The 12,621-nt window shown below is 35.0% G+C and overlaps 1 protein-coding gene across 1 annotated transcript in view; it reads right to left on the bottom strand.

Moving 5' to 3' along the window:
* Window positions 1-136: 136 nt before the first annotated feature.
* Window positions 137-12,621, bottom strand: part of LOC107044759 (odorant receptor 82a) — a 15,496-nt gene continuing 3,011 nt past the window's right edge. The window contains exons 3-6 of the mRNA XM_015266786.2: window positions 5,650-5,740; window positions 5,442-5,578; window positions 3,924-4,056; window positions 137-263 (exon numbers count right to left, since the gene is read on the bottom strand). Coding sequence (XP_015122272.2) covers window positions 213-263; window positions 3,924-4,056; window positions 5,442-5,578; window positions 5,650-5,740 — 412 coding nt within the window. The 3' untranslated portion in view covers window positions 137-212. The remainder of the gene's footprint in view (window positions 264-3,923; window positions 4,057-5,441; window positions 5,579-5,649; window positions 5,741-12,621) is intronic.

Raw genomic sequence — 12,621 nt, 5'->3', positions numbered from 1 at the left:
CAGAGAAATACAATTATATTAAATTGAATGGAAGAAGAAAATATCTTTTTCTTTGTCGAGTTTGTAATTAGGAAAGATAGTGTGTGTGTGCTATATTTTACATCCTACACATGTCGAACCACATCGACCATTCTTTTAATGTTAACCTTCGATTACAATGCGATTACATTCGATCCGGTATAATTTGCTCATTCAATATACAATGTATTTTTTCACTGCATCGCCAAGAAGACTGTGAAATAAGAAGCTGCTGTTTTCAGAACCTGTCGGTACAAAATAAAAAAAAGAAATAATCCATTACATGACTGTGTAACAATTATGAACGGATGCTATGAGTACACAGTATGCATTTTGTTTCCAAGATATGTGCCACTCTCACGTGAAGTATCTCGATAAATATTAAAAAGTCATCGATACATGCAGCATTAACAATTGAGACATTTTTATTTCTTCTTATAATATGACAAAAAGGAAGATCAAAGTTCAGGCGATGCTTAGGATAAAGGATCCTCAGACCATAATAGTATTTATCCGATTACCGGATACTTTATCCCCGGAAAAAAATTCCAGGAGAATTTTTTTCCAAAAAATTGTTCACTGAAAAATTCTCATAGAAAAATGTTTTTGCTATTTTCTTATTCTGCTGGAATTTGTTTCCTTTCATCTGCAAAAGTCACAATGTGAGTTGAAAACCATTTTCTTTGTTATGGAATTCCCTACATTTGTCACACTGGATATCTCGATGACTTCTCAACCGTTTTCGAGTTTTTAACTTCCCGACCCGAAGGGAGGAAGTTATTGTAATGACCCCGGAAATCGAATTTGGAATTTCCATGATTTCTCCACATTTCTCGACCTCTCGAATCATCCTGAAACGTTTTTGGAGACATGTCTGTATGTATGTGTGTGTGTGTGTACGTATGTGACCAAAATGTTGTCCAAAAATATCTTCTGAACAAATGAAGCGATTCGAATTTTTTTTTTTTCAATCAATGCGTTTTAAGGTAACTTAGAACTGATTAGATTATGAGATCGATCGCCTCAGCGGTTTGTCAGTTATTAGCATAAAACATGCGAAAAAATGACGATTTCTTGGAAAATTAATGATTTCATCCGGAGAAATGATGTCATTCGCATTTTTATTATTGCAATCGCTGCGTGTTGACGTAACTCGGGGGTGATCAGTGTATGAAGAAGATCGTCTCAGCGGGTGGTTAATTATTCGCATAGAACATGTAGAAAATGACGATTTCGTGAAAATTCAATGATTCTATCAGAAGAAATCTTATCATTCTCATTTTTTTTATTTCAATCGTTCATGTAACTTAGGAGAGATCAGTGTATGAAGGCGACCGTGTCAGTGGTTTATTAGTTATTCGCATGAAATATGTGTGAAAATGACAAAAATTCAAAGATTTTATGCCGAGAAATGATGTGATTATTATCTTTTTTTCAATCTATGAGTGCTAAAAAAAACTTCGAACCGATGAATATATGAGGACGATTGCCTCAGCAGTTTCTTAGTTATTTGCATAAAACATGTGAAGGAATGACAATCTCTTCAAAATTCATTGCATTCACCTAAAAAAATTACTTCATTCGCATTTTACCTAAGGTAACGATGGGATTAGAATTAATTTTGTGTAATCGATGCGTCTCCACATAACTTGATTTTCATTGGATTTTGAGCAAAATCGCCTCGGTGGTTGTTGAGTTTTTTAAATAAAACTTTCGAATTTTGCAATTAAAAAAGAAGGGAAGNTAACGATGGGATTAGAATTAATTTTGTGTAATCGATGCGTCTCCACATAACTTGATTTTCATTGGATTTTGAGCAAAATCGCCTCGGTGGTTGTTGAGTTTTTTAAATAAAACTTTCGAATTTTGCAATTAAAAAAGAAGGGAAGGTTGGAAAATTTTAGAGTGGGTCAACTTTGAAGTTGCAAATTTTTAAGTGGATCAGCTTCGGAGTTGAGAGAATTTTGAAGTGGGTCAAGTAAAAAGTGGGTTTAACTCAAGCTTGATTGAAGTTTGAGTTAAATTAAATTGCAAATGCGTTCTTTGCGAAATCACCCTAAGGGTAATGCCACAATGGATGCAACGCTAAACGCATGCAACGTATGAAATAATTATCCAACTGTTTTCCGAATATTTCTGACAATGACTAGCGTTGCGTATAGCGTCCGCCGCATTCACTGTGGCATGACCCCAGCGTCAACAAAAACAAATGGTCGGGAAGTTATTGGTTCGACCCGTAATGGGTCACACCCAATTCCACCAACCCCTACCGGTCATACCCCAAAGAAAGAGCGCGCGACCGAGCCTGATTTTTCAGTTTTGTTTTTTATGACATAAGATTTTTCAGAAACTACGCTACCACAAAATTGAGATAACAAGAGTTTAGGTGGTTACACATTAGGGTGGCCCATTTTACGGGTATTCCTGAATATTTCCGATTTCGTCTCAAAAAATGATTCTTCAGTTGATAAAATACCCCTGTGAATTTTTTCATATTTTTAAACTGCATTTTGATGGTTGCGCCGTGTGTTCAAAGTTTGACTGACATTTTTGACCTACTGGCAGTAGAGATCATAAAACTTGGGTAGAAGTTAAATATCCTCAATGATACGCCTGTGTCAGGTAGTAAGTATGGCTCCGAGTGAGGGTTCAGGTGTGTCACCTAGGTAATTGTTTTTTTTTGTATTCTTTAGTCTTTGATTATTCTCGATATATTGGGAATTGGATAGTCCTCATGGGCAAAATATATTTTTTCAATCTGAAGGATGTATGAAATTAATTAAAATGTTTCGAAAAATAATGATATAAAATAGAGTTGAAGGAAATAAGCATAATTAACCTTCTGAGTTGAATAAACGCACCCAGGATTCCTTCGGGTTAAGTTAGGTTTGTCTAATGCCTTCTTTGTTACAAATGTAATTGACACTTCTTTCAAATATATGGGAAATATAAAATTCTCAATATATCAAAAATAATCAAAGAATAAAAAATACAAAAAACCAAAGAAAAAGAAGTTATTAAAAACTTGATACATGAAATATTGAAGAACAATTTTTCTGGCCTAATGAATGGAATCCCCTCTTCCACCACTCCCTGACATTATCGTGGATTTTCCTTGCCCCCTTCTGCCGCCTGAAGCGTATTACTGGCGCACTACAGTCATCATAAAAGGTTTTCCTGCTTTCTTATCGGTTTTTCATGAATGCATCATCCGAAAACATGAAAACTATATACAAAATTTCAGCTAAATTTTAAAGCAGCTCTACGATGCGAGTTCAGTCCCTTCCCAGCGCAGGTTAGTTCGGCAGGTCAAATTTTTTGCGTAGGCTCAATTTCTGTGTTTACGACCGTTGTAAAAGCACCGCATGAGCCGGACACCTGTCTTTACTGGAAATTTAGGAATTATCTTTCGCATTTTTTTCAGAATTCAATTGGTGGGGAAGAAAATTTTTTTCTTTGAATTATTGTCAGATAGTTCCATAATCCATCAACCGAATCGGGATGAAAAACGGCCAGATACCCAGCGTGCTAGAGGCGTTTAAAAATCACTGAATTGAGTAGAAATGAGGATTTTCATTTTGATAAGTAATAAGTTTTCTGTTGAGACAAAAATTAATTCTGTTCTTAAACCTCTCTCTGAACGGTTCACGGAGGGGAAACACCGAGGGATGTAATAATTGAGTCTTTAAAAAATTATTGACACATTCGATCTCTACGATGCGGGTAAAAGTCCATAAGAAATAAAACTACACGGCGCAACCTTGAAAAATGATTCAAAAATTTTGAAAAAATTCACATGTACTTTCCATGTCATTGGTTATCTTTATCAAACACGAAAATTATGAAATTCAATTTTTTTTACATATGAGCCATCCTATTACACATCAATAAATTCATAATCTTACAACAGCATAAGTGTCCATATTCATGACAATCATCTTGCCAGCACTCAGAACGATCGGAATTTGACTCCTCATGAGCATCAGAAGGATTAACTTGTGAGTTTTCTTGGATGCCATATACCACTTCGCGTTGGTCCTGGAAAATTCACAGGCTCATTGGAAATAGTTGCTAATACTCCCTGGCGGATCTGTCGATTGTAAAATCGAGTTGATCAGTATATCGATTCATATGCGAGTGTAGTTCAATTCAGATCTCAGATTATTGATGGAATCGAAGATGAATCGACTTCATAGGAAGTCGATAGCTAGTGAATTTCGAATGACAATAATTTATTACACCAAAACTTGAACGACTCATGGGGTGGTCGATTATGAAAGACTCCTTACGGTCGGACCAGGATCGACTTGAAAAAAGTCGATTGTGACTCGATTGCCCACATATTATTCACATCAATCGACCCACAATCGACCAGTTGTTGAGTCGTTTCATATAAGTGAATAATATGAGATCAATCGAGTAATAATCGACTCAAGGATCAGTCGATTCGCCCACTGAAATTATGAAAACTATTATGAAACGACTAAACAACTAGTCGATTGTGGATCGATTGACTTGAATAATGAAGACAATCGAATCACAATCGACTCAAGGATAAGTCGATTCTCCCACTGAAATTATGAAAACTATTATGAAACGACTAAACAACTAGTCGATTGTGGATCGATTGACTTGAATAATGAAGACAATCGAATCACAATCGACTCAAGGATAAGTCGATTCTCCCACTGAAATTATGAAAACTATTATGAAACGACTAAACAACTAGTCGATTGTGGATCGATTGACTTGAATAATGAAGACAATCGAATCACAATCGACTCAAGGATAAGTCGATTCTCCCACTGAAATTATGAAAACTATTATGAAACGACTAAACAACTAGTCGATTGTGGATCGATTGACTTGAATAATGAAGACAATCGAATCACAATCGACTCAAGGATAAGTCGATTCTCCCACTGAAATTATGAAAACTATTATGAAACGACTAAACAACTGGTCGATTGTGGGTCGATTGACTTGAATAATGAGGACAATCGAGCTGCCATTGACTTGGCAGCGAGTCGATTCATTTACTAAGTATAAGAAACTAATATGAAACGACTGAATAACTTGTCGATTGTGGGTCGATTGACTTGCAGAATGAGGACAATCGAGTCACAATCGACATTCTTCAAGTCGATCCTGGTCCGACCGTACGGAGTCTTTTATAATCGACCATCCCAGGATTCCTTCAAGTTTTGGTGCAATAAATTTTTTCATTTGAAATTCACTAGCTATCGACTTCCTATAAAGTCGATTCATCTTCGATTCTATCAATAATCTGAGATCTGAATCGAACTACACTCGCATACGAATCGAGATACCGATCAACTCGATTCTACAATCGACAGTCGATGGAATCTCAATCGGGGGATCCGCCAGGGCTATCTAATAAAAATGGAATACTCAAGCCTTACAGGGTCTCTTTGAGCTCGAAACTGGCGTCCATCAGTCGCTGGGCGGCCAAACACTCGATGAAGAGATGCACCATCTGCATGAAGACGAAGACAGAGTATTTGACGACTTTCTCCATAGCGTCCAAGTTCGTCACCACCTAGTAGAGTTTGATTTACAATAGGTACATAACAATTTAATAGAATACTATGGCCGGGCAGGCTGCGCTACCTGCACTCCAGTTACACTCATCAGGATCATGTTGAGTCCAATAACTCCGAAGAAATTCCAGAGGTAAATGTCTCGGATGCCTTCTGCAAATCTATTCGAATATGAAATGAAGAGCGAAACCATCAGAATAGGTAAATTATGGACTTTTTGATGAAAATTTCCGAATTTAAGGGAGATGCAGGTATTTTGTTATTAGATACAAAAAAAGTTTCTAAACAAATTTTCTATCTTTCTTCAATTCCGCGATATTGAGGCGGTGATCCAACGACGTTTATGCGTATAATTTCCTAGAGGATAGAAATATTATTAAGGGGAGAGTACTGTAGGTTTTAAAAGTCGTGGGTTATTGGAGTCAGACTTTTCATACGTTGAAGATCGATTATATAGATCTGAAAACTTATAATTAGTGCAAAAAAAACATTTTTTTATTGTTCGTTTGCCCGAAAACGCTTAAAATGCCAAAAACAGTCCAGTGCCTCCAATTTTTAAGCTACGAAGGATTTTTTTTTTTCAAAATTTTCGGAAAAATATGTGGAATAACAATTTCGGGCTATTTTTTTAAATTGGCATCTTACATGGCTAAATTTGCTTTTTTTGTATTTTTTTACATAAATAGTGAATTTTTTTACATGAAAAAAAACTAAATCAGCTGTGTAGGAGTCGAATTCTAAAAAACTCGTAATTGTTGTTCCACACATTTTTCAGAAAATTTTGAGAGAAAAAAATCTTTTGTCGCTCAAAAATGCGAGGCCCTGCACTGTTTTTAGCATTTTAAGCATTTTCGGGCAAACGAACAATAGAAAAAATTTTTTTTTGCACTAATTATTCGTTTTCAGATCTATATAATCGATCTTCAACGTATGAAAAGTCTCACTCCAATAACCCACGACTTTTAAAACTCGCAGTAGTCTCCCCTTAATCAATCAGAGAATAGGCCCCCTTTCCAGTTTTTCATATGGCATCCTAGAACCCTTGCGGGGAAGGGTCACGGGGCGTCCACAACTGATGTAAATACTCAATTTTAAGTAATATTATAAAACCCAATTTTCGCTCATATCAAGGATCTACACTACTACAGGTGATAGATCCCGGAATGCCAGATACAGTAGTAATTGAGTAATAAACAAGCAGGAGTTCGAGCCTTTTTGGCCGAAGCCATCTGACCGTTACTTTATGTGTTATAACTCTTTTTCTTTCTTTCATTTCTACCAATTCCATTGGTAGTAAGCTTCCGAATGGATCTGTAATAATTCTATTGGAGAAAGAAAAAAATGAAAACACCAAACCCGCTCAGATTAGATATCAACAATGTCAGTGGAAATAACCGCCACCTAATGAAAAAACAGAAAAACGGAAATATCTCGAAAACTTTGCATGAACGGGTATATATGTTTTGATTGATTCGGACAGAAGGCATCGAAACGAATATTTGGAAAAAAAAAATTGAAATCGATTGCGTAGTTTTTAAGCTATTGCACATGAAAGGTTTTCAGAGAAAGTCGAATATCTCGGAAACTACCCATGCGATTGAGCTTATTTTCAATAGGAAGGATTGTTATCATGAGAGGAAGATTCTTTCCAAATTTCAAGTTGATATCTCAATTTTTGTAAAAGCTACAGTGATCACAAGGATTTTTATGAAAAAACAGAAAAATGGAAATATCTCGAAAACTTTGTATGAACCGGTATATATGTTTTGATTGATTCGGATAGAAGGCATCGAAACGAATATTTAAAAAAAAATTGAAATCGGTTTATTAGCTTCGAAGATATTAGCGAAAAACGATTTAAAAACGAATAGCTTTTTCTCAAAAACTATTTGATTAATCCGGCTGAACTTGTGCACAGAGTCCTTGTTAAGGTCGATAATCTGACAACATTTCAGATTTTTTGGAATAAGTTTAGCAAATTAATTACTCAATTTTCCAAAAATTGACCACCGGAAAGGTGGCGATGGACACTGACACCGACAGGCATGGTCGCCAAACTTCGTATTTTTACGTTTCAGACCATTCTACATCATTTCCAATCAAAATTAGAGAATGTGAAAACAGCACGATTACAATACTTTCATTCGGAAGCAATAAATCTGATTTTCAAGTAATAACGTAAAGGTTGTTTCTTTCAGTGAATAGAGAGCATTTTATGGAGCAATAATGACCGAGAATAATTACCGGAATAAGTCAATTTAGAAGAAGAATCTACGGTCAGAATAATAATTTTATGGGGTGAATAGGGAGTTCTATGCCAACTCGTGAGGTTCACACCTTTAGCGTTTCTAATTGGCTCAAAAATTTTCTCGGTCATGTATTTTAACTACAAAAATATCATATCCCAAGGATTTTTCGATTCTTTCAACCGCTCGGTTTTTTGAATTTTTCAGTCCATTTTTTTTTATAGATTTCTATTGAACGGAATTTCTATTGAATTTTCTATTTGTCTTTGGCCAATGGTTTTGACATGTTCTATAGAAAATATTCTGCATAAAAATCAACAGAGTTCAATTTTTCTGTATAACTTATCATATTCAGATATTTTCTATAGAATTTGCTCGGCTCAAATTTTCCAAGTTTTTTGTTTGATTTTCTTGATAAAAAGAAAAGAAAAATAGAATGAAAAAAACCTAGAAAATTCGAGTCGAGGAAATTCTGGGGCAAATATCTCAATAGAATAATTTGTATAGAAAAATCAAATTCTATTGCCTTTTTCTATAAAATATCTTCTATTGAATATTTCAATGGAAGTGGCCAAAAACTTATAAGAAACTTCAATAGAATTGTCCAGAGAATTCGCTAGATTTATCCATTAAATTTTTTTCCCGTGTGTATATTTCAAAAAATCATAAATACCCCCTACTTTACCCTGAGAAAAAAACAAACACCTTCTCAAACAAGTCTTGTTTGGGCCGACAAAATCACTTGTTGAAAATTGCCAAAAACGAATTTCTTTGTTTAGAATTAGAAAATCCCAAACATAAATAATTGTTCTGCTTTCAACAGCAACGAAATATTTGACTAAAGAGGCGGATAATTCACACCAGACGGTGCCTTTCCAGGATGAAAATATCTCATACGGAGGAAAATTTATCAACAAATATTTTGTCACTAAGTTACAAGATTGCTATCATATCATTATTATTGTTTCATTTAAGGGTTCATTTCTTGTCAATGAATATTAGACAGCTGAAACGAGAAACTACTATCCCTTGTTTCGGAGTATTGAATAACGAAGGAGTAGTGCTAAAAATGATATTTCTTACGTGTACAGAGAATGCAATTTTTTTTTAGAAAAAATCCTTTAAAAAAAATCCTTTTTTGATCATTTTCAAAAACATATTTTCTTGGCACAAGTAAGACTTGTTTGAGAACTTTGTCGTTGTTCTCTCAGTGTATCTTCCAGTTATGACGAAATAGCCATTTTCGTTATAAGGCCGAAATCGCTATTTTTGTCGCAAGGCTGAACAAAAATTTCTGACGAGTGTGAAGTTGCAGAGCAAGGCGAAGCCGAGGAATTGGGAACTGATGGATGGGCGGAGCTTACGGTCTTGAGATCGAGATACGCGGTAGCGTATCGGCTAAGTAACCATTTCGAGTCTCATTCCTCATTTAAACCAAGCCGAGTACTACCGCGTATCTATACACGAGGCAACTACCCCTTGATGCAAGTTATTTAATAAAAATTGTAATCCGACATATTATGTGAAAACTGACCTTAGTTTCATAATATAAATCGCATATGCGCTTCCCATTTATGTCTCCACTTTTTTTTAATGAATATTTACAAAGATACGTGCATAACAAGGCGTTTCATTTCTCATTTTCCGTACTCTTTTGTTATCAAATTTTTTCGGAAATTGCACACTAGCTTCTGGAAATTGCATCTGATAATTGCATAGTAGCTATTCATTTATTTCTAGCCAACTGGATATTTTGCTAGAAGAAGCCCTCGAATACTGCACTCCGCTTGGCCAAAATCCAGTCCCGAAAAATTCTCCGCCGAATACCCCTCGACCTTGAAAATTAATCGCTATATTTCCCTCAAGCTTCCCTCCAAACAAACAAAAGTGTCAAGTTTTGCAGAAAAATCATCATCAATCTTCATTGGTCCGAAGAAGAAGGCCTGACAATTCTCTCATTTCGAATGTAACGGTAACCACGTTAACAGCACGAATTCGTACAGGAAACATGTGCCAATTCTCTTCAATTCTCTATTAGGACTTATAGTTAAAAATTTACTAAAATTTTGCAAAAAAGAATAAAAATTTTTTTGTTTAAAACATAAGCGTTTAAATGAGTTGTTGAAAAAAAACATTTGGAACAACAAAATTTCCTGGGTATTTCGGAAAGAATTCTCTTTAATTCTCCATTAGAACTCATATTTAAAAAATGACTGAAATCTCTCGAAAAAATCAGAAAAATAAATTTTTGTTAAAAAAAACGCCAAGTAACCATTTCGATACGTTGTTAGAAGAATTTCACAAAAAAATGTTCCTGAGGAATTCCAATGGATTCTCTTTAATTCTTTATTATCTTTCTAAAAGTCATCAAAATAAATTTTGGTTGAAAATTTGTTGTTAAAAAAAAAGAACTTTGGGACAACGAGATTTTCTGTGAAAAATTTCAGATAACTCGTTTGCAGACAATTGATTCTGCGAAATTGAAAAAAAGGAGAAATGAGGAAGAGCGCCAAGTTTCTGAAGTTAAACTTATTATCCTTGTAGGACGACAGATCTTCTCATAAAATATAGACACAATTCCAACATTTTTAACAGTGGCTTATTCTCAATGGCAACTCACCATTATCAATTCCTATGAGTGATAGTGGGGGGCGACCATAAAAAGTGTGGTTTATCTACACAAATTCCATAACAAAGAGTGTGAATATGAGCGGTTTCTTAAAAAAAAAGGTTCAGACAAAGAGTCAGGACCAACGTACTTGGCGCGGTTTTTAAAAAGAAATCATTCACGATGTGCGGAGTAGAGGGCGAGTTTCGAACCACAAAGTGTGCATTGTACACTGTCCGACTGAGAAAAGTGCCGTCCATCTTTCTCGCATAGTATGTATTAGAGACACACAACACATCCTTCATCGTTCGGAGCTCGTCCCGGTTGCACGAGTAGTTGTACGGTGACTCTCCACGTAGGGAAAAATAGTCGCTCTAAGAGCTTTCAAATATTGCCACAAATCTCTTCCACCATCCTTATTTTCTTTTATGATTGCATAGACTTTAACTCACTGTTGTGATAAAGGAACAGTTCTATTAATTTCAGAACAATCCTTCGTATCTATTCAAGCCAAGGAATCGACAAATATGCCAAACTTGGTTCAAATCCCCACGAGATTTTTATATTAGACTGAAAAACCGCGCCAAGTACGTTGGTCCTGACTCTTTTTCTCAACCTTTTTTTTTAAGAAACCACTTATATTCACATTCTTTGTTATGGAAATGGTGTGGATAAACCACACTTTTTATGGTCGTCCCCTACTATCACTCATAGGAATTGATAATGGTGAGTTGCCATTGAGAACAAGCCACTGTTAAAAATGTTGGAATTGTGTTTATATTTTATGAGAAGATCTGTCGTCCTACAAGGATAATAAGTTTAACCTCAGAAACTTGGCGCTCTTCCTCATTTCTCTTGTTTTTCAATTTCGCAGAATCAATTGTCTGCAAATGAGTTATCGGAAATTTTTCACAGAAAATCTCGTTGTCCCAAAGTTCCTTTTTTTTAACAACAAATTTTCAACAAAAATTTATTTTCATGATTTTTAGAAAAATAATGAAGAATTAAAGAGAATCCATTGGAATTTCTCAGGAACATTTCTTTGTGATAGCACTTTATATATAAGTTTATGGGGTGAATTTCATTTTGTTACGACTTGAATGGAATTGATCTTATTTCGAAACTTAAAAAAAAAATAATTTGGGAATGATTTATAATTTGTTGAATTTCACTCTGCCAATCTCGAGTTATTGACTTTTGAAGACGGCTCAGTTTGAAAAATGATTCTTTTTCTCACCACCAGATGTCATACGCCCATCCACCAGTTCCCAATAGAATCACACGATTCAAAAAAGTTGCTTTTGGCCGGGTGATGAACATAATTTTTCTTCACAATGTCCCTTAGGGTGGCCCATTTTACGGGTATTCCTGAATATTTCCGATTTCGCCTCAAAAAATGATTCTTCAGTTGATAAAATACCCCTGTGAATTTTTTCATATTTTTAAACTGCATTTTGATGGTTGCGCCGTGTGTTTAAAGTTTGACTAATATTTTTGACCTATTGGCAGTAGAGGTCATAAAACTTGGGTAGAAGTTAAACATCCTCAATGATACGCCCGTGGCAGGTAGTATGTATGGCTCCGAGAGAGGGTTCGGGTGTGTCACCCAGGTAATTGTTTTTTTTTTTGTATTCTTTAGTCTTTAATTATTCTCGATATATTGAGAATTGGATAGTCCTCATGGGCAAAATATATTTTTTCAATCTGAAGAATGTATGAAATTAATTAAAATGTTTCGAAAAATAATGATATAAAATAGAGTTGAAGGAAATAAGCATAATTAACTTTCTGAGTTGAATAAACGCTCCCAGGATTCCTTCGGATTCAGTTAGATTTGTCTAATGCCTTTTTTGTTACAAATGTAGTTGACACTTCTTTCAAATATATGGGAAATAATGGAAAATTCTCAATGTATCAGAAATAATCAAAGAGTAAAAAATACAAAAAATCAAAGAAAAAGAAGTTATTGAAAATTTGATACATGAAATATTGAAGAACAATTTTTCTGGCTTAATGAATGGAATCCCCTCTTCCACCATTCCCTGACATTATCGTGGATTTTCCTTGCTCCCTTCTGCCGCCTGAAGCGTATTACTGATGCACTACAGTTATCATAGAAGGTTTTCCTCTTTTCTTATCATTTTTTCATGAATGCATCATCCGAAAACATGAAAACTATACACAAAAT

This window comes from Diachasma alloeum, unplaced genomic scaffold (genome assembly GCF_001412515.2).
Source record: "Diachasma alloeum isolate Michigan unplaced genomic scaffold, Dall2.0 Dall_scaffold_00798, whole genome shotgun sequence".
Classification (NCBI taxonomy): Eukaryota; Metazoa; Arthropoda; class Insecta; order Hymenoptera; family Braconidae; genus Diachasma; species Diachasma alloeum.
Note: the sequence above shows the minus strand (reverse complement) of the source record. Positions and strands in the feature narration are given on the sequence as shown.